The sequence below is a fragment of the Hirundo rustica genome, chromosome 13 (genome assembly GCF_015227805.2).
Source record: "Hirundo rustica isolate bHirRus1 chromosome 13, bHirRus1.pri.v3, whole genome shotgun sequence".
NCBI classification, from domain to species: domain Eukaryota; kingdom Metazoa; phylum Chordata; class Aves; order Passeriformes; family Hirundinidae; genus Hirundo; species Hirundo rustica.
In genome coordinates, this window is record NC_053462.1 from 16,975,224 (window position 1) to 16,997,357 (window position 22,134).

General features: G+C 40.4%; 1 protein-coding gene across 4 annotated transcripts in view; it reads left to right on the forward strand.

Annotated features, from left to right (window-relative positions):
* MEF2A (myocyte enhancer factor 2A) overlaps positions 1-22,134 on the forward strand; it is an 81,972-nt gene that overhangs the window by 41,324 nt on the left and 18,514 nt on the right. For 2 of the 4 annotated variants that reach the window (XM_040076914.2, XM_040076916.2), the window contains exons 4-6: positions 14,122-14,253; positions 17,323-17,542; positions 17,763-17,822. In XM_040076914.2, coding sequence (XP_039932848.1) covers positions 14,122-14,253; positions 17,323-17,542; positions 17,763-17,822 — 412 coding nt within the window. Of the gene's footprint in view, positions 1-14,121; positions 14,254-14,318; positions 14,457-17,322; positions 17,543-17,762; positions 17,823-22,134 lie in introns of all 4 variants that reach the window. The other 2 variants (XM_040076913.2, XM_040076915.2) reach the window with 1 other exon arrangement.

Sequence of the window (22,134 nt, forward strand, 5' to 3'; positions counted from 1 at the left end):
CTGTTGCTGTCCTATACCTGTTCTTTGATGAAGTTCTTTACTGAAGTGTAAGGTAGTGCTCTTGCACAGCATAGGTGGACCATAGAGAGGTATTGAAAAGAGTGAAATTTTTATTCAGTGTGTGCTTTGAATTCTTGAAATACTGGGATCATGTGTTTGTTTCTACAACCCCATAACGGCACAGTTGCAGATTGTTACGCTGAAGTGCTGTCCATGATTTGAAGGACTTGCTGAAGGTGTTAAAGCATTTGATGCTTTAATGTTCATGGGCTTTTTTCTCTAACAGATTATTCTTGACAAGTAATAATTTTTCCTGAAGAAAGAAGTATTTCTGCAGAGTAAAATGGGAAGAATTTCAGGTTTTATCGGGATTCTGTATCCATATGGTCAACAAAATCTTTTAATGTATAAAAGACAATGTGAGACCTTGACATTCATTTGTTTTTAAATCCAGAGGAAAAGAGGGAGATGAACAGGCACTTGTATATTTTCTTTAGTGCAGGATGTTAAGACTATTGCAGGTTATTTACAAGAAGATATCACTTCCATTTTGGGTTCTTCTGCCCCTCAAGAAGGCCTCAGAAAGCAGCAGTTGCACAGTTGTTCCCTTTCTCCCAGCCTCACTTCTCCTGGGAGTCAAGGGCTGAAGATGGCTCTTCCTGCCTCTTTAGCTCTGCTTTTTATCTTTTTTCCATGTTTTAATTTTCCTTGACTGATACAGTAAACCAGGGTTTCTTTCACCTACACTTGGCCATGGTGACTTTTTCTTGTTCCTCATCTCACCTCATCAGACTGAGGTGATTTGATTTTTAGGAGGCTGTGTAAAATGTGACCTACTTTCCCAGTTGGCATCTGTGCCCAGGAGAATTCCGGGTGGGTGTCAGTTAATGAGCCTCTCCTGTGCTGTAGTTTAATGCTGTTTGCAGTGTAGTGTAATGTGCTGAATAAGGCTTAGGTTATACCCCAGATATTGACAGCTGCCCTTGAAATAGGTAAGATCTGTAATAAAAATTGTAACTAGACAGTACAAAAAAAAAAAAAATCTCTCGAACTATGGCAAGTAATTATTGCAGTCATACTCATTCTTGTGGAAGGACTGCTCTGGTGTAAATCCCAGCAAGCGATTTGGATGTTTGTATTAAATATCTTACCATGGGAATTGGTGACTATAATGGGGGGTAACATTTGTGATGGCTTGGTGTGAGAGTGGTTTTGTCATAGTTCAGACAAAGCAGGTAAATGACCCTGCTGCTGCTTTCAGCAGGATCAACAATTCAGTTTAATCTTCTGCTGTAATCAGCTGTTTTCTTGCATTAAAATACATTTCATCTCTGCCTTTTCATAAAATTTTAATAGAGCTGTTAGAGGAGCAGTGTACATTCCATAGTCAGGAGCATCTCTGGGATCAGAGATGGGATTGTTGGCTCCTGGCTCCGAGTGAGCACGGAGAGCTCAGCTGCACGTGGAGAGCCTGCAGCAGGAAGAAGCAGATGCATCTCCCCAGCCAGATGGAGCATATGCCAAGAGACAAGTGTAACAGTGTGGGGAGCATAAACAGAAAAGTTGGTGTTGAAACACTGTGTTTATAAACCAAAAGCTCTCTGGTTTTGTTTTTCATCCAGCTTTCTCCACCTCCCAGCATTGCTTCTTTTCCAGGCTGGGAATAACCAATGTGTATTTTGAACTGTTGTTGGTGTGTAGTAGTTTGTTTTGGTAGCACTTGAATTGGTTCGTTGCTTCCTTTTTTTTTTTTTTTTTTCCAATTTGGGTTGACTTCACATGAAAATGGAGATCTGGGAATTGTATCTAAATATATACTTGGATGCACACATACAAAATTAGATGAGAATGACCTTCAGTTAATTGATCTTATTTCCTTCCTTGGTGGATACCTGGTGTATCCGATCTAGATAAGGATTTGCAAAGCAATTTGGGCTTCCGCATTTCGCTATTCAAAGCTCAAAAGTAAGATGGTGGAAATTGGGTCAAATTCTTAAAAAACAGTTATTTCTTTGAAATGTTTTAGAACACAAGCTATACCGTAAGTTTTAAAATTTATTTTTAAGAAGAAAATGCCCTGCAAGCAAGAAAATGAAAACTGATGCTGAATGTAGGTGACTAAAATCTCAGAATTTACATGAAATATCAGCGCAGCTTTACAGGACTGTGAAATCTCAGAATTTACATGAAATATCAGCGCAGCTTTACAGGACTGTGAAATCTCAGAATTTACATGAAATATCAGCGCAGCTTTACAGGACTGTGAAATCTCCAAATTTACATGAAATACCAGCACAGCTTTACAGGACTGTGAGGCAGCACCAGGAATGCTGATGGTTGAACACACACTGGAGGTCGGAGAGAGGCTGACACTGTGATGTGTTAACATTGTTTTGCGTTCCTGCATATTTGGTAGATGGAGAACTGCCAGAAGTGAGCAAGACCTGGGGGGAATAAAGAAAGAAAAAAGCTTTGGGCTGATAGAAGAATGGTTGTAGTATTATGTATTTCTGTAGTTCAAACTGCTTGATTTGGTCTCCAAACACTGTGGGAATAAATGGTGCACGTTTAAAAGAAGGAAGAAGCTTAAAAATTATTTCAGTGAAGGAAGGAAAAGCCTTGGTAATCTGCCCATGATGATGAGAAAATGTAGGCATTATTTGGCTTAATTTGCTAAATGATTATGTAAATGTAATTATACTGCATATAACATTTCAAATAATTTGAGATGGCACACAGATACCTTTGAGGCATTTTAAGGAGGTGATTGAGGAGGATTTTTGTATGGTTAAGGACTAAAATTTTCATTTACCTTAAAAAGAGGGAAAGTGCTTGAAAACTGAAGTGGTCGGGAATGAGTCATCAAAAGCATATATATATGTGTATATATATATGTGTATTTTTATGTGTCTGTGTATAGTGGTTTGAAGCTTATTTTTTTCTAGTAGAAGTGTTTGCTATCAACCTGACTTATAAACAGGTTGTAACTAGGGGTTTTAGTTCCCACTCATGATTTAGGAAAAAACAACTACCTTGAAAAATTTAAAATGTGGTCAAGGTGGCAAACATTTATTTTCAATATTAGATGATAGATAGAAGGCAACTGTGTATTTTTGCTGAACAGAACAGTTGCCACTCATGATGATGTCTTTGTCTCTTATTTCTCTCCCCTCCTCTTTTCTTTTTAGTTTGGGAGATAAAATCCAACACTTAATTCCCACAGTAATTTTTTTGAGCTGTTTACTGTTATCATTAATTTTTCCATATCTTGCATTTGGTAATACTGTTTTACTCAACAGTATTATTTTAATTCTTTGTCTGTGCTGAAATTGCTTAGGACATATAGATGACTAACATGCTTCTTTAATTTATTTATTTCCAAATGTCAGATTATTGGTGACTTTAAGCAAGCTGACAGTACTGGCAAAAAGTCTTTGTTCCGAGTTAATGTTGTTTTGCATTCCTTCATTGATGATATATAAAGAATTTTCAGAAGTGGGATAGACTTAGACTGTTTTGAAGCAGCTTTGGTTTGCCTGCAAATAATCTAAAGCTGTACTTCCCTGGTACCTAAAGCAGTGAATAAATTTAGTGTTTTAGGGTTAAGAATACGTTATTTCTTCCACCTCTTTAAAACAGTGCTGGTGCTTTAAGTTTACCATGCTCTGCTGATATTCTGAATTTTGATGAATTCCAGATTTAGTCACTACTTAAAGCATATAGATATCTGAAGTTTGTCTGGAATGCATCTTTTTATAGAAGTTTCTGAAGTCTTGCTAATAATGACTGTACTTGGTTGCTGTGTTGCTAGCAGTGATTTTATGGAGCTGCAGTTCAGGGTGCTCTCTGTCCCTGCCACAGTTACACCAGTGACATGCCTTTAAAGCTGTGAACTGAAATTTGCTGTGATGTTCTCATTTTTAATGAACTACCAGAAAAAGCTGAGTGATGAGTGGCAGCTGACTTGGCTGTGCATCATTACAATCTCAGATTGGATCGGATGCTCCTCTGGAGGCTGTGCTGCTGGGAGGGCCAGGATCCTGAATCCGTGTCAAATACTGCTACAGAGCTTTTGTGTGCCCTGTCTACCAAAAAAATCTCTGCAGAATCAGCCCTGAAATAGGCAGGGATTGGATTCTCCTTTGTTTGAAATTTGGTTTTATTTCCCAGCTGTGCAAGTGATGTTTTTCCAGCTGGTTCTGCTCCGTGTTAGGAGAATGTTTTTATTTTTGAAATATATAGGGCAGACACGCAATGTCCAGTTCTCACACCCCCTACTCTGGAAGCACTTGTCAAAGATGCAGTTCTGGATTTAGCTGTTCTGGAGACATTGTGTTAAGTAGGATTGAAGATTGACTCCAAGAAAACCCGCAGCAGCTCACTGCTTGTTAGTGCTGGAGTTCATGCAGGCAATCACACAAAGACATAATTACTGTATGAACAAGTTCTTCAAGCTGTGCTGGTCTCGTGTATTCTGCAGCCCTTGTGTTGCTGCAGAATTTGGTGCCTTTGAAATTCTGTAGTGACAGAAAAGTATATTTTTACTTTGCAATTTCAAAGTGAGGCCCATGGCATCTGTTAATCAAGAGAGAGTGACTTTATACAAGCTGTGCATGGAAAGAATAGACCCAGAACAAAGCATCTCCTGCAACTACAGCTAGAGAAAGGACCGTTCTTTCTGTGGTAGGCTTGATTTCAGTAGACACTTCATGTAATCCCAGGTTTTGGCTTTTCGTGGGTTTGGTTGTGTCTTCTGCCAGGGATTAACCACCTTGCAGGAGGGGGACAGCAGCAGTGCTGCTCCTTGAGCATCGCTGTTCCTCAGCCTCTGTTTTAGCATGAACTGCCCAGGGGAGGGGAGGGTCGTCTCCAGCGCTTCCCCACTCTCTGCCTTTTGGACCTCACCGTGTCTGCAGTTTTTAATATGTTGCTTTTGAATAATCTTAACGTTTGGGCCATGAGCTGATGGTGCTTGTGCTTGTGCAGCAGAAGGCTCAGGCTTTGTTCACTGCCAGGGTGGCACTGCACGTGCTGTGGCCCATGGGGGCTGTAAGGCTCAGCACTCACCTGAGCAGAATTCCCCTGGTAATGGCTCCTGGAGTGCTCTGGGGAGTAACTGCAGCTGAAGAAGGGAATGGTGGTGGTGGCAGTTCCTGTGGCACAGACCTCTGAATACCCCAGCAGCCTGTGGCATGTGACCCATGACACACGTGTGACGTACCATTCTTCACAATACTTGTCAACAAGTACACATCCAGTTCATTTAGTCACTTACCAGGGGTTTTTGGTACATCTTGCATCCTATCAGTGATGTGGTATTTCATAGGGGAGCGCTGTAATTCATGGTGTAGACTCTGGAATGCTGGGCAAGTTAGTTAAATTGGCAGTAGGGTGAATTTTAACTTAAAATTTATATTTCACTCGAAATACTAGGTAATTTCAACAGGAAGTGAATAATACATTTTTTATTAAAAACTCCCAAATATTTTGGGAATGTTGTAAAGATTTTTTTTTGGATCAAAGCTGTTTTACATTGTCCCACTGTAAACCCTTCTATAACTGTAACAAACTGGTACCATTTAAAGCCCTGCTCTTTCCTGCAAATAACTTAAAATTCAGTGCTTGCTGATTATAATAACTTTTTAAGAAGAAAATAAAACTCAAGCATTTCAGAGCCAGTCTTTATCCAATGTTGACATGAATTACACGATAAAGCATACTCAAATTTCACTGTCCCTGATTCCTGTACAGCCTTTTCGCTCTACCTCTCAAGGTCCCACATTTGATTTCCCATCCCATTTCACATTAAGTCAGGACAGTCTTCAAAGAGGTGCTCTGGCTTTTGAATAGTTTGCACTAAATGGAGTCTTTGCAGGAAAAAACACGTTAAGTGTATTGTCTTGACACAAAACTGAGAAGTTCTGTATTTGAAACATGAATTGTGGCGTTATTAGAGCTGTGTCTGGAAGTCCCACATTCTCATTATTTAGGTTCAGTAAAAACAGAGATGTACCTTCTTGTACTTTATTTCCTTAGTTTTGGGGAGGCTCTCTGTTTCCTGTTGTACACACTGATCTCAGCTGGTGTTTTCCAGTACCTGCTTTCAGTTGTCCTCTTCAGCTTCAGTATTTTTGGGATGGGTGAAACCAGGCGATGGTTCCATGCAAATATTAAAAGTATCAGAGCTTGTTCTGGGACACGTAGCCAGTGCCCATAATCTTACATGTGAACAGTATTTGAACAATAGCATAAACCCTTGGAATCTACTAAACATTTTCTTTGGGAATGATTGCCATTTGCGTTGTAATTGCTGTTTTGATAGCACTAAGTTATCTTGAGCACCGAGACTCTGAAATAGTTCTGTTTTCATTTCCAATTTTAAAGCTTGTAAAGAACTATTCAGGACAAGAAGTTATTTGTAATTGCAATACTACATGGGCAGGTAGACCTAAAGAACCCCATTCTTTTTATTAAATGAATTCTAATCAGAGTTAAGCCATTTTTTTTCCTGGCAAACTATGAGTAGGAGATAATATTTTTCCTAAAGAACTTCTAAAAGATTATGAAGGATATTATGCAGATGGATTGCTGCACTTGGAAACTTTTCATGTTCCATATGGCTTATCTGCAGTGCACTGTTGCTGAAAGGAGGCCTTCAGTCAGCTACTGCTGCTGCTGATTTATAATTTAACTGTTGCAAGTACATGAAGATCTGCATTTGGGAGGCTGTGTTCATACATCTGTGTGTTGTTGTTTGGGTAAGGACTGAAATAAAGCATTTATGTACCATGAAATACCTCTTTGAGTGTTCTAACATAGAACTCTGTTTTGCTCCATTTTACCATTCATTTTGTTTGTTTGCAAATTTATAGTCCATGAAAGGACTATAAAATGTATTTAATTTATATGCTAAGGAGTAATTTTTGCTTCTTGAAGATCAATATCAGTCTATTTTGTCTTTGTTTTTTTATTAAATTATTGAAAAAGATCGAGTTAAACAGGCACTTTGGTACTCTTTGGTTCTTTCTGTAAAACAGGTAAAATGCAAACCTGCTCAGTGATATAAAATTTAATGATCTGCTGAGTTGGATAGAAAGTGAAACAAAGACAAATGCGTCAAAAATTGGACTTTGAGAGCTTGACTAAGCTGTCACTGTGGAAACAGCATTATCAGTGCTAATGGATTACTAATCATTTTAAGACTCAAGGAGTTCATTTAGGACCAAGCAATCCAGCTTGTTTGTGGGCCAGCAGCTGCTTTAGAAAGTCCACGGTTCACAGATAGTGTTGCTCTGAAATCACAAATACAAGCACAAAACTGCCTTTCCCACACCTTCTAGTCTGGAGCTGGGCAATATTCTGGGGGTGAAGAGTGGATTTTATAGCCCGTAAAGTTCTAATTCTTTAGTAATTGCTTGTGGTTATCTACTTAAAATAATGTTTCACAGCAAAGATGCTTCAGGCTAGAATCTAAACTTCATGCCATATCAAGTCTAAAAACCTTTTGTATGTGTTATTTTATATAAATGAGAGTTTGAATCCTGAGTGCCATCTTTATCATATCTGGGAGGAATTTGACAGCTAGCTTTCATGTTTGGCAAGCCAGGGATACATGTTAAAATTTGCCAGATACTGGAAATGGTCCAACATTTGAAACAAGACGGTGTCTTTTCTTAGAGTGGTTTATAGCAGGGACACTGATAAAATTTCAAATCATGAACATTTTTCATCTGTAAATGCTGAATACCTTTGCCTGAAACTGAACACAGAGCTTTGCTAAAAGGGCTCTTCTTTTTCTTTTTATTTTATGGATATGGTTAGGCAGGCTTAGATTTTTTTTTTTTTTTTTAATTTGTAAAACCCTGGATTAAGTAATTAATCCTAAATATCTTTCTTTTTTTTTCTTTTTTATTTTTTTTTTTTTTTTATACCAAACTATAATATTTGGCCAAGAAGTACAATAGCCGTAGCAAACTTTAAGTACTGCACTCAGGATTTTTCATGTTCATGTATTTTTGCGTAATGTCAATTATTTACTTTTTAAAATATCAGTACTAATTGAACACAAGTATGAAAAATACTATTCAAGTAAGCTGAAAGTAGAGTATGTCAATAGTTCAGATTTTCTTTAGCATGCAGTGTTATGGTTGGGGAGCGTGCCAGAAAAGATTGGGAAGGTCTTGTTCTTTAAGAAGTTAAGCTCTCCAAGTTGCTTAGCTCATGGAAATGTCTGTCATAATCTAATTTGGCCTCCTGTGCATTTCAGGGAAGTTTTGAAAGCTGGGCACCACTCCTTCCCTGAGCTGGTTTGGGATGGATGTGTTGGTGGCTATAATTAGAACGTGAAATTTGAGCTGATAGCGTGGCAAAATGGAATTGAAAATGTGTCAGGGATACTGAAAGGAATAGTATTAGAGCTAAATGTAAGTAGTCTCCCAGCTCAAAGGACAGGAAAACACCTTCATAACGAAATCGGCAGATGCCTGAAGTTGAGAATATTAACAGAGCCTAAGGAAAATATATCAAGTTTGTAAACATCACATAAAACAATACACTACATCTGTCTGTGGAAAAAGAAATTTCAGCCTACAGAAATAATGTTGATGAGCTTAAATAGACAAAACACCGTTACCGAGTTGAATTATCTGTTTTTTTTTCCTCTGGCTCTTCTCTTTTGATGTTTATGTTCACTGGGGATTCACTCCTGCTTGGATTTTAGACAGTGGTAAATTTGTGTACTCTGCATTGTAGGGTCAAGGTCTGACTCTGCAGAGCTGTGTTGTTAATTTAGAGAAAAACAGCAGTGATGATGGCTTCTGTAGCCAAACTGACCCGCAGGAAGTTTAAAAACTAAAAATAGCTTTTGGTGACTAAAAATACTCCTCCTTGAATGTGTTTTATACATAATAGGGGAGATATAACAATATCTAAAGGATGAGACACCTTACTGTTGTTCAGGCTGATGAAAGTGGAATATTTTGTGTTACAAAAGAAGAGAAAACCAGCCAGGTTTGAGGCTGAACTGCTTGGCAATGCTATGTATCAGGAAGCAAATAATAAAACAATTGTCTTGCTTTCAGCAGGACGTTCTGCTGCATGTAAAGCCTGTGGTGATACACATGGTCCTTCCCTGCTGTGGGAAGGGAGCTGAGCTGCCCTGTTTTGTCTCACTGATCTTTCATGTAATAAGAATGAGAACTGAGTGGGAATCCGGTGCTATGACTGCTTTATTTGTCCTTCGTTCTGTGACTATCACAGAACAACAACAACAAAGAAAGGTGTGGTGTTTCATGTAGGGTGTGATTATCAGTGGTGGCTGAGGTTTGCTGCTGCCAGCGAGGCTGGGCCAGTCCTCCTGCCTCCTCTGTATCTGTGGTGCTCAGCCCACACGTTGGCAACCCACCTATTCCTGCTACAGCCGAGTATAAAGCAGCAAAAATATGTTAAATAAAGAATGGGCAAGGAGAATTTTTTGTTATTTTAGAAAGAAAAAAAAACCACTCTTCACTATTGCATGGCATCTTCAAGCATCAGGAAACATTAATCGTTTATCCTTTTGATATCCATGGTGGAGGTGCCTAGCAGAGCAGCAGTAATACTTATAGCAGTACTAGTAGGGCTTTTCCATTGCTTCAGGCCGGAGGAATATTTTTACTTTAAAAAGTTATGATATTTAAAACATATTTACTTCCAAATTTGTGCTGTTCCGCAGCTTTTCTGTGCTCTGATTGCAAGAGCAGAAACAGAACTGGCCACAGGATTTAAGTGAAAGGTTTGCCTTTTCCAAAGGAAATCACTTTTCGTTTCAGTCTTAGTCAAATTTTGGCCATGGTTTTCCCAATGATTTGGGATGAAATACCAACAAAAATCCTCCCTGGCTAGCTCCAATAGTAAGTGCAAAAATAGAGTTGTTAACATGATACATGACACAACAACCATTTCCTCCTTGTGTAATATTACAAGAAACCAAACACTGAGTGTTTTGAATGACCTGACACTTTTTTTACACTACATAACACTTCTTACACATGAGGTCATCCTACATTCTTGCTTTAAGGCAGAAAAATATCATTTCCTGACGTGACAATGAACATAATCAAGTTCTTTACAGTTCTGCCAGGGCTGGTGAGGAGCCCAGATCACATATCAGAAGTCTTGGCTTTTTAACCAAGCTCAGTGACGAGAGCACAAACCGTGCTGATTGTGCTCTGTGTCCTTTTGGAGTGGGATGTAAAGCCCGGGCTCTTGGTGGGAGGGGGCCAGTTGGGGGTTGTCACTTGGTCTCTGGGAGCAGTGACCCATCTGTTCTTTGGCTCAGAGTTCCTGGTTCCCAGAGCTGTCCCTGAGCAGTGTCTGGAGCCCCTGGGAGCCGTGTGGGAGCAGCTCTGTGGAGGGGCTGGAATGAGCCTGGGGAAGGTTCTGCTTCATCTCCAGCCGTGGGGGCTCAGTGGGCGTTGGGCTCCTGCCTTCCACGCTGCCTGTTGGATTTCTGTGGAAGGAAGCTTGTGCTAGGATAATTGCACTGTGAAGGTTGGATATCAGCTCTGCTTTCTCAACGATCAAGCAATAAATGACTTTTTGTGCTTTTATACTCTTTGGTATTTGTATTATTGCTTTCAGTAAAATTTATATTGAATCGTAGAGAGAAGCCAATTATTCCTTTCTGTTGTTGTTTTGCAAGAAGCCCTTCTTCTGTTCCTTAGACGCTTCTTGCCAAGGCATGATTCTTTTCTTAAATTAGCAAAATGCTAATTTTAATTGCAAAGTGCAATTAAAAACTACTTTGCATATGTGTGGGGAAGTTCAGGACAATATTGGGGCTCTTTTACCATGTGCTTGACTGCAATATTTAAACCCGTCATAGCTGGTCCAGCCGTTCTCATGCAGTGTTTTCTAAGCTCTGCCATTCAAATCAGAATAAATCAATACTGGATTAATAGTGGAACAGAATCACTTTGCAGATCCTGGGTCATTCTGCAATATCAAGATGACCAGAGCTGTCTGGAACACTTGTGTAGTGACTTTGTGTGTCACATAAATGTATTATTGTGTTTCCTTCGCACTTCTAAAAAAGGATTTCACACCTGCATTGGTTCCTTGTAAATACTTAGCATTATTTTCTGAATAAAACCAGTATTTTTCTCGCATCAGTTAGTGCAGTCTGAGATCAAAGCAGCACAATCTCAGTTACTGGGGCACAATACAGTGTGTTGGCAAACACGTTGGAACGATTTCCAGTAATTTTGGCTAAGTCTTAGGGGAAGTGGAAAGTAACACAGATATACTGAAAGGGCTACGCATTCCCATACATGATCTGGAAAACAAGACTTCACACCAGAAGGTAATTGCAGTGAGCATCCAATAACAAAACCTGAAATTTAATGTTCTTTTCCCCTCTTGGCTGTGGTAAGAAAAAAATATGCCTTATATTTTTTAGTCTTCACTGCAGATACTATGATTTTTTTCTGAACTAGCTTGTGTATCACAGCAGAGAAATAAAACTCTCTTCATATTACACAAATCACTTGATCTCACCAAATGGCGTTTTTTCCTCTGAAAAACCTCAGAGTTAATACAGTTTTGATCTCTGTGATAATACCTTGGAAATCGCTCAGAGAGCCGAGTTATTTACACTGTTTGAAGAAACAACAAATGTTAGCGCTGGGGCATCTGGAAGGCGGAGCCAGCGCTTGTTTATGGAGTTTGTGTGGTGCCCAGGGCGCGATGCCCCATGGCCGTGTCCCTCGTGTCCCTGCAGCGGGGCCTGCGCCGCCTCGGCCGCGCCTGCCCGTGCCAACAGCTCGCAGCATTCCCCGGCCACGGAGCAGGAATGTTTTACTATTGTGTTACTGGGCGCTGATAAAAGTTCGCAGGCTTTTTATGGTCAGGTCCTCTGAGTGGCGCTTGGTGTTTTGGTGATAAGGAGGCAGAGCTCTGGCTGTCGGACCCGGCCTTATTATCTGTGACAGGGAACTGTGGCTTCGATCCCTCCACAATGACAGGAACCCCATCTGGAGTGACGGTTTCCAGAGCCTGAAACGGGAGATACTGAGGCATTTTCCTTCCTCATGAGTCAAAGCAGAGTTAACCCCATTGTTAGCAAAAATGACACGCGGTCACCGAGAGGAAGGAGGCATTTTTTGTGTTTAAATCTCTTCCTTTTTGTTTAAGTCGGGATAATTTTCAGACCGTTCTGAGGAGGTGAACTGGCAGCATTACACTTAAAAGCTTTCACTGGATCGCTTTAGACTATTGAAAGGAGCTCTACTGCAACTGCCTTGCTGCAAGACTTCAGTGGTCTCAGCGTGTTTATCACGGGAGCTGCGCCCTGTGCGTGTATTGCGAGCCCTTTCTTTGCAGCTCCTCGGCGCAGCTCTGGAATCGTGTCCCGAGCACCGCCGACATTCGGCTTCTATTTCCAGAGCGCCGTGGGCTGCAGGGGTTAAGTGTAATCCAGATTACGCCGCGTTAACATTTTCCCTGCTGATATCAAAGTGTAGCAGACTGGCAGGCTGACTTGTTAGGAAGGGCTGTGAGAAGGGATGACAGGCTCCGACCTTGAGAGGCCGAGCGGCCGGCCCTTGTATGGCCAAGGCCATTTTCGTGTCCAGCTGATTGGCTGGAGGAGCGGCATCGGAGCCGTGACAGGTGCTGGAGGAGCCTACACCTGTTTTCCCCATATGCTGATTTAGTGATTACATTTTTGTGGGAGTTCCAGATACTGTGTGGGATACGCGGAGCAAGCCAGGAAACTCGAGAGGGAATTGCAGCTTATGGTGAACTGTGATATTAAAGAATTTCAGGCGGCGCATTGGATTTTCAATTCCTGCTTTAAAACTGCGGTAGAAATAAGCAGGATTTCGCATATATCTGAATAGTGAGGAAGTTGTGTGTGCTTTTTTATTGTGCTGAAAATCAGTTGACAGTAAAAAAACACTGGTGAATACTATGAGCTAAAATATTTTGTTTTTTTAAGTCAGAATTTCAGTGCGTTATAGAAATTGCTGCTGTAGGAAAACATGGGGATTTTTTATGGAAACAGCAGCTTGCAGATTTCTGATCTTTAGAGGGTTTAATGTAAAATTCATGGAATATAGATAATTTCCGACAAAAAGGGAAGTACACAACTCCCTCGTGCCTGTATAGTCTTACTGCTGCCTTCTGTACAGATAACGTGTATCTGTTCAAAATTTGTATTGCTTTCCTCTTGAAACTTTTTTTCTGAAACATTAAAGATTTTTCCACAGGAAATGTTCTAAATATTGTTTTGTTTTAAATTAGGACTTAGAGAGAAAAGGTTCCGATTGCTTAATCGGGTGAAAAAGAAAAACAAGAAACACAAATATATCTTGTAATTTGGTCACGAGACCTGGAGTTTCACGTCCTTTCTTTAATGGCTGGATTGTAGACAAGCTTGCTTTTTTTTTTTCCAGGGGATGTTGATGTGAGTTCTCTACCAGAAAACAGGAAGTAGCTCCATCAAGTTAGTCTAAAGCACTCTGAAAAAGCTTATATTTAGCAAACGAAGTCATTTTAGACAGGGATTATGTAATTTCTTTTTTGCAGTTCTTGTTATCGTGCAGGATGACAGAAGCGCAGGAAGATCCTGCCTTTATCAACTACTGAGACCGAATGTTGCAGATATTTATGTCCTGCAGTTGTTTATTGGATCAAAAATTTTAGCCACTGTATTTATCAGAATATAACTGCATGCTCTTTAAAATGTGAACGTTAAAATTGGGATGCTAAAATCAATTCATTAAAGATCCAGTAAACTGGCTTTTAATTACCAGTTAATACATGAACTCCTTTGCCACAGGCTTGAACGTTCCTTGTCAGGCAACTTCACTCCATGAGCCAATGTCTAGAAATGATTTTGCATGCAGTGCTGGGGAGATGAGGTGGTTGTAGGGGGAAGTTACCTGTGAGATGGCACCTGGGTGAACATTTTCTCTTTGTGTACTTTGCCACTATCTTGAAAGACTGATTCTGTCTGTTGCACAGTGACTGTTGTCTGTGAAAGTTCAATGTAGTTTCAGGGGCTCTGAATGATTCAGTAGTGTACAGAACTTCTTGGCAAGTTAGTATGATTTGTATGTGAATTTTCCAATTGTATTTCAGACCTTAAGAAAGAAAGGCCTTAATGGTTGTGAGAGCCCTGATGCTGACGATTACTTTGAGCACAGTCCGCTATCGGAGGACAGATTCAGCAAACTAAATGAAGATAGTGATTTTATTTTCAAGCGAGGCCCTGTAAGTACTTTTATTTTATCTCTACTTTTTATTTGTTGATCCTTTTTATTAACTTCATTATTTAGGCTCTGAACAAGAAGGAACACAGAGGGTGCGACAGCCCGGACCCTGACACTTCATATGTGCTCACGCCACATACAGAAGAAAAATATAAAAAAATTAATGAAGAGTTTGATAATATGATGCGGAATCATAAAATCGCAGTGAGTACGAAAGTATGGTTTGTGCTTCTCTTACATGCATGAGAATTTTCATGGTGTTTGCTTACCACTGAAAACCACTGCAAAGACAAGAGGATCTAATGGCTTGAGAAGGGGAAAAATACTTCTGAGGAAAAATGAGATTGTGATACCCGGTCTTGTTAAAATACATTTTATTATAAAAGAATAAGAAGAATCATCTCTAGCTTCGGTTTTGCGCTCCCAGTTTTTCATAACTTTGGAACACCAGACAGCATTTCAAAATTTCAGGAGCCTACTGCATTACCTAATCATACTTAAAATATATTTACCAAGATAGGTTTTTGTTGTGGGATGTAGGATCATTTATTTACATCTTTTCTTCATCTGTCTGATGATCAAGATTTTACAGTATGTGACAAGCAGGCAAATAGAATTGGATTAATTTTGTCATCCAAGTAGAATTTATTTCGCTCAAGTCTGGATGTAGAAAGTTATTTATATATTTTAAATCAAGGCTGCTGCACAATGAGAGCATCAAAAGATTGCTCCTGCTGAAATTCCAGCAGATACTTCCTTGGACACTGAAAGATACTTGGAAATTTTCTCCCAGTTCCCAACCTAGTGTACAGCCATAAGTCACTTGGCTCCAGAACTTCAGTTTGGGGATAAAAGGAGTGGAAATGTTGCATGTGTTTTGTGGAGGTGTTCATGATGACATTTAATTTCCACCTACAAAAACCAGTTAGTGTTGAGTATTACTAAGTGTTTTCTAAGAAAACTAATACAGGGCTCTGCCACAGCCTTTGATTATTTTAGGCATGCAAATCTTGTAGCAATTAAAGGAGATGGACTGGGTGGGTTAATCTGCACAGACCCTGGGGCACTTCAGTAGTGTCTCCAGATGACTGCTGCTATTGGAAATCATTTCATCGTTCAGAGCATAAGAGATCTCTGGGGACTGAACAGCAAACTGACGGTCATGACACCCAGCATCACTTCTTTTGCAACTTTATGCTAGAATAAAGCCAATGTATTTTGGGTTTTCTTTGTTTTGAAGATCTTGATATCTGACATTTCTGTGTTGACATCTTCAGGCCTCATCTCTCAGTATGTTACCGCTAAATGGGTTTTTGGTCAACAGCCTAAAATGTCTGTGTGGACATCAGTGTAAATAAAAAGGGCAACATTATTTTTTAGCTCTACAGCTCTGCCTTTGTAACTCAAATTTGACCAATTATATTTCTGTTCGCAGTGCTTGTGGGGCTGTATGAGAACACAGTTTCTCTTGTTCTCCAGCACTCATTGCTGTCAAAGGATAGGAATGAGGCAAAGCGGGAAGAATTCGGTCGTAACCAAACGAGCACCATAGATGGGCAGAGACAGCCTTTATTGTAAGGTGTAGGGGGAGGCTGTCACTTATTGGTTCTGTATTGAGAAACCTACAGAAAAAATGGCCCAGCTGTTACCTCCTAGCAGTGTGCTCCGCATACTTCAGGTATTTCCAGTTTAGTTTGGGCTGCTTGACAGCATGCTGTTTAAAAGCACCCTGGTTTTGGTAGATACTGAGTAGTTTCCCCTGAAAACAAGCACCAGTAGGGCTTGTCACTGGTCAGATACTCTGAATGATTTGCTAGCTTTGCGTTCTGCTTCATTACTTTTTCCTTCCATCTGTGCCAAAAATTGATGATTATTCTTAGAATGCTTCAGTAGGGACATGGTTGTTGGCTCTCACTAGTAAGAGATTTTCTTTCTTGTAGAGAATATATTTTGCTCTTTTAATTAGTAGAGTTATTGTTACATTTCTTGTACTATCTAACTTTTCATGCAGAAGTTATCATTCTAAGTGATTTTTAAGCTACACATGATGAAATTGCATTTTTTCAAGTGTACTTGCTAGGTCATTGTGTGTTGGTCATCTGCCTTTGACCTCTTAATTACAACTATCACCTCTCTATTCTGTCAATAAACACTGCTGGGTTTTTACCTTTAAATTGTACCTGTCATGGTTTTGTTTCCAGTAATTATGGGAGTTGTGAAAAAAAAAAAAAAAAAATTAGTCCCTTTTGTTTCAGAAACCCATCACTGTCAAAGGATAGGAATGAGACAAAGGCCAAAGACGTTAGTCATGACCAAATGAGTACCATAGATGGGAAGGCAGCTCAGCTTTTGATTCAATAGCTGTTGAATAACAAACATATATACTGCAGAAAAACAGCTGCCTTTTAAATAATGCTGTAAAAACTAGAATTTAAAAAATTGGATCTGCAAAAAAGATGGAGTGGTTATTCAAGCAAGGGCTTGGGGAACCTGAAATGTTTAAATTCAAATTATTGAACTTTGTGATTTTCTGAAGATCTGTTTATTTTTTTAGTCTGTTGAAAAACAAAGTCTTAGAGATTAGTAGCAATATATTGGCAAAGTTATTACTAGAAGGTGTTATTACTAACTTGTTCTTTTTTGTGTGATAACTGTTTGTAACATGCATGTTTATGCTTACATTTTGAAGGTACAACAATTCGTTGATTTGTAGACATGTTTAGTTCGTCATTGCTTTGTAATAATCCAGTTTAACTGTTAATTTTGTTGTATTTATGAACTTGTGAATTCATATGAATACTTTCAGTTTTCTCTGTTTGAACCTTACATATTTGAGAAGTTTGAGTAATTCTTTGGAACTGTAATTATGTGATGTATAAGAATTTAACGCCATACTTGACAACAAACGGATGTTTTAAAACTGTACGCTTAATAGAGTTTAAAAACTAACAGAATTAACTTCAATAAAAACCAGCAAACTGCTGTAGCTGAGAATTTTTCTAACGTGCTGCGTCTACAAACACGGTTAATGCTAACGGCGTTGTCTTGTTCCTCGTCTTCTCTCCCGCAGCCCGGCTTGCCCGCCCAGAACTTCTCCATGTCCGTGACGGTTCCGGTGTCCAATCCCAACACTTTAACCTACAGCAACCCAGGGAGCTCCCTGGTGTCCCCATCCCTGGCTGCCAGCTCCTCGCTCACGGACACGACCATGCTGTCGCCGCCCCAGAGCACCCTGCACCGCAACGTGTCCCCCGGGGCGCCGCAGAGACCGCCCAGCGCCGGCAACGCAGGTGAGCTCTGCTGCCGCTCTGCAGCTGCCGCTCTGCAGCTGCTGCTGCGCCTTCCTCGCACAGCCCCGGGCATCTTGTGTCAGAGCCCGCTAAAACCCTCCCAGGTAACAAGTTCTCGGTGGTCTCAGTGCGTTTGCACAGCTGAGGTTTTGACGTACAGAATTGCACGATACCGTAATATGGGGCGAGTCGGTTTAATGCTCTGGCTTGTTTTGATTAGGTGGAATGCTGGGGACGGCTGATCTCTCAGTGCCAAATGGAGCTGGTACCAGTCCAGTGGGTAAGTGCAGTATCGTGTCCTTGTTATAAAAAATAATCTTGTGGGTTCAGTTTCTCGGTTATTCAAAAGCAATTTTTAATTTTGATTCTTTGGAAAAAGTGGCTGCGGAAGAACAAAGGTTGTAATTTTTTTAGCCGCGCTGGTATTGTCAAGTTTTATAAATTATTGTCAGGCATTTAACTTTTTACTGCTGTGCCCTTTCCACTTCGGTAATATTTGCCTTTGTTATTTTAGTGGTTTGCAGCAGCAGCGTGCTGCTGCTGCTTTTGTGTTTCTCTACAGGTGTAATTACAGCATTCTAAAATCATCTTATGTTTGCCAGATCTGAACTGTTGCACTAAAGGCAACTCAGCTCAGTTCTCAACCTCAGTATTTGCAGGACCTGGATGATTGATGCTGGTTGTGATGCCAATCAGGATAAAGCAAATACAGACTGTATTGTTTGTATTGCCATGTGTATCTTGCTAATCATTTTCTAGTAATTGCACGAAGGAAGCAATAAATCTTGGAAACTGATAGCTAAGGATCTGTCTTAGTTTTGGATGATGATCAGAATTTCTTTTGGAAACAAATCGGAGATCTCGCCAAAAAAATCAAATCCACAGTATTTTTTGGCGTTCAGTAAAAATATATGATAGCACTTCTTCATTTCAATAATATTTGGTCTCCCCTAAACAAAATTTAGCACTGTGATAGAGGGGCAGGCAGCCACTGAAATGTGTCGTGCCACAGACAGACAAAATAAATGACAGCTCACCCACTTTGGTCACGTTCCTCCTGTGCCACTGGAAGTCGTGCTGGCTGAAGGTCAGTTTTGCAAACACACCTAACTCCCCTTGGGAAGTGTTCATAGCATAGAATTAGAGAAGCAACTGTTGACCTTTCAGTGTTTGCCCACTGGCTACGTAGTGTGGCAGCTGGGAAAAAGTTCTTTGAACATCAAGTCAGGCAGTTGAATTGATGAATAAAAAATGCTGCAACTCTCCGAGGCTGAAAGCACGGGATTGACTTTCCACTCTTTATCCATTCCTTGGCTATGTACAGCAAAGATATGAAATATTAAAGAGTGGTTTCCACCAGATAAGCAAGATTTTAAATGGAGGAAACTTCCTCAGTTGAAAAAAGATGACTGTTTTTAGAAACTGTAGAGGTCAGATGTTGATTTCCACAGAATTTTTCAAGTCAGACTAAATAAGTTTATTATCAGGCTGTTTCAGGCCTCTTTTCCCAAATCAGGCTTTATTAAGAGCAACTTCAGATTTAAGACTCCTTCCTTCAATAAGCAAATAAAACAGTGGTTACAGTGCCTGCTGTAGGGTATCAAAATCTAGAAATGCCCAGTTACAGCAGCTTGGGGAACATATTTAATGCAGTAAAATGTTTGCCTCCTTGCATTTATTAATAGTTTATGTAAAAAGTCAAAATGCATCACTTATCTCTTACTTTGCAGAACATCACACCCAAGATGTTATACATATACCCACTCACTTCTAGAAAGGTTTGTCATGCAAGTGAGAGTTGTGACTGTACAAGAGCAGGGGAACATCTTTTAAGTACCTCTAGTGAAACTCAAATACCTGGTTAACACCAGAATGCTAAATCAGAGGAGTTGTCAGAGCTCCACTTGCTGTAAGTTATGGCAGAAAAACTTTGTAACTAATGACAGGTGCACAGGAACCTTCTCAGTTACAGCCACAATCAAGAAATCATACGTAACCAGATTGACTAAATCTGCTGTCAACTTGAGCTTGACAGCTGCAGTTGAAATGTATCTCATGTTAATTATGTCTGCAGACAATAATGGGTTTCGTTTCTTGCTGCATTTATTGTAGAATTCCCTTTTAAAAAAATCTGTTTTCTTCTTTTAGCTTCCTTTTTTTTTTTTTTAAACCTCTCAGGAATGGAGAATTCTCCTATGGATGTAGTGAAAGGTCACGTGCCGAATTTGCAGCTCACAATTTATAGGAGGGATGTCAGAGGTAAAGATGGAGTACTGGCATGTCCATATCCCCAGATATTCTCTTATAAATAAATAAAGGAAAAACCCATCTTCTTCAATATTACGAAGTTCTTGTGCATCTGAGATTTTGTTCTCATTTCCTTGAAAGACACTTTTACATGCCTTTATCTCTTAGTGACAAGCAAGTAAAGGTTATCTTGCTTATTTGGGACACAGTTGAAACAAAGATGTTGCATAAAATGGCTCATATTGAGTTCACACGAGTCTTTTTCTCAAGTCCTGTGTAACTTGATTGGAATGGAAATGATTTGCTTTAGCAGTCAATCTGCCAACTTAACAGTTTTTCTGTGGAAAATAACTTTGAGTAAAAATATCTGCGTGTTGTAGCAAAGATTGGTAGGTGGTTTTTTATATCCAGAACAGAAAATTTTGTGATCACTTTATAATACTGAGAGCTTACTTCATATGCAGCTGTCATAACTCTGAAAAAGCATTTTCATTTTGTAATATTTTTAAAATTCTACCCACCAGATAAAAAACACTTGCTGAAAATTTTTACTTGGCAAATAGACCAGTTTTGAGTGGGAAAAAATGTCCAGCATTATAATGGAATTTGCTCTAGAGCTGATTTATTTTTTCTGTTAATTAGATCGAATGTTTCTGAGCTAGAACATTGATGATCTTGTTGCTCCTGGTCAATGTTAAACCCTGTTCAGTTTGTGATGGGCATCAAACGTGTTCCAGGAGTCTCATATCATCCAGGGATGGATGGATGGATGATATTCCAGTTTGCCATGAGTTCTTTGCTGTGTTCCATGAGATTTGTATCATCCCATGAAGCATCCAGAGGTTGCCAGTGAAATGCACTTGCAGTGACCTTGTGCCATCCTTGGCACTCTGAGGATCAGAAAAGCTCAAAGTGCCACCACAGTTACTTAATCTCTGCTTTTTCTTTTGCACCTTTCACGTGTGGCGTCGAGCCAGAGCCGTGCCAAGGCCGTGGGCTGCTTTTCATTGCCAAGGCTGCGTGAAAACCATAAACCTTGAGACCTAAGTTCTTCCCACTCCCAGGGGATTCTCAAGGAATTTTTGGCAGTGGAGGCTGTTTATGATTTCTCAAAGACACAGTGTTTTCTGTCTGTACATTTCTGGGTCAGTGAAATAACCCTTCTGGTCAATAATGCAGACTATGGACACAGTTAATCTTTTGGAAAAAAAGAAAAAGTATTTTTACCTCTTGCATTTTTACCATCAGGAGAATGGATAAAAAAAGACCTACTCTGCTCGAGTACTGAATTTCTCTTTGTTCTAGAGCTGTATATTCTGTAATGTCCTCACTAATCTTTGGGCTCTGAGGATGAGAATTAACCTCAGGAATACTGGTTTTCTTTGGAGCAGAACTGAAGGGTATATCTGCTGGAAAAGCTGTGTCTTGTGAGCTGTTGGATCTCTACTGAGAGTTGGTTTGGATCATGTGTGGTCTGTTATCCTGGCCCGAGGAGGGATTTTGCAGAAGTGCCACTGACAGCTTGCACACACCTGTAAACTGCTTGGAGTTGCCAGAAAGGGATCAGGACAGAGCTGTGAACAGCCACACCTGTAAATGGTTCCCTTTGTCTGGAGGGCTTGGCTGATGGGGGGAGCTTTCTGTGTGCGAGGATAAAAGAATCTCTGGGCTTGGCTTTGCACAAGTCTGAATCTGCTGCAATCCAGAGTGCACCAGAGGCTTCAGTGACAGAAGAGCTCTCTGGGCACACCTTTCTAGTCGTGTTTGGTTTGTGAAATGAGAGACACCCCAGCAGGAATATGCAACTGACTCCTGAAAAACGCCTCTTGCACTCTCAGGCAAGTGTTCTGCATTGACGCTATCAGCCTCTTCCTTAAGAAAGCCGCTTTCTTCTGCCTGTGCCCCGCTCTGACACTTACATCGTGTCCCCTTGCCAGGCTGTGAACCTGCAGCAGCTACAGGCATCGTCCCTGTGGGAAGGGACCACCTTAGGAAAGCAGCTGTAAAGAAACCCTGAGCGTGTTCCTGCTTCAGGCTGGGCACTCCTGCTGCTGTTTCAGGTCTGTGCTTCCTCTTCAGTGTGACAGGGAGGATCAGTCCCAGGCAGAGGCAGGGCTCCTTGGTTCCCAGCTGTATGGAAAGGGATCTGCCTTGGCAGTGTTTGTTCACCTGCTGCTAAATGCAGCGCTCTGAGGTTCCTGCTGGGCTCTCAGCAGTGTCAGGGCATCCTGCCTTGCCCTGCTCTGATCTTTGAGAGGACACAGGTCAATACTCAGTCAGGGCTCATCTTCTCCAGGGAAGGGGCTGGGGGATCCCTGAGTCCTGCTTACTGACTGCTACAGCTT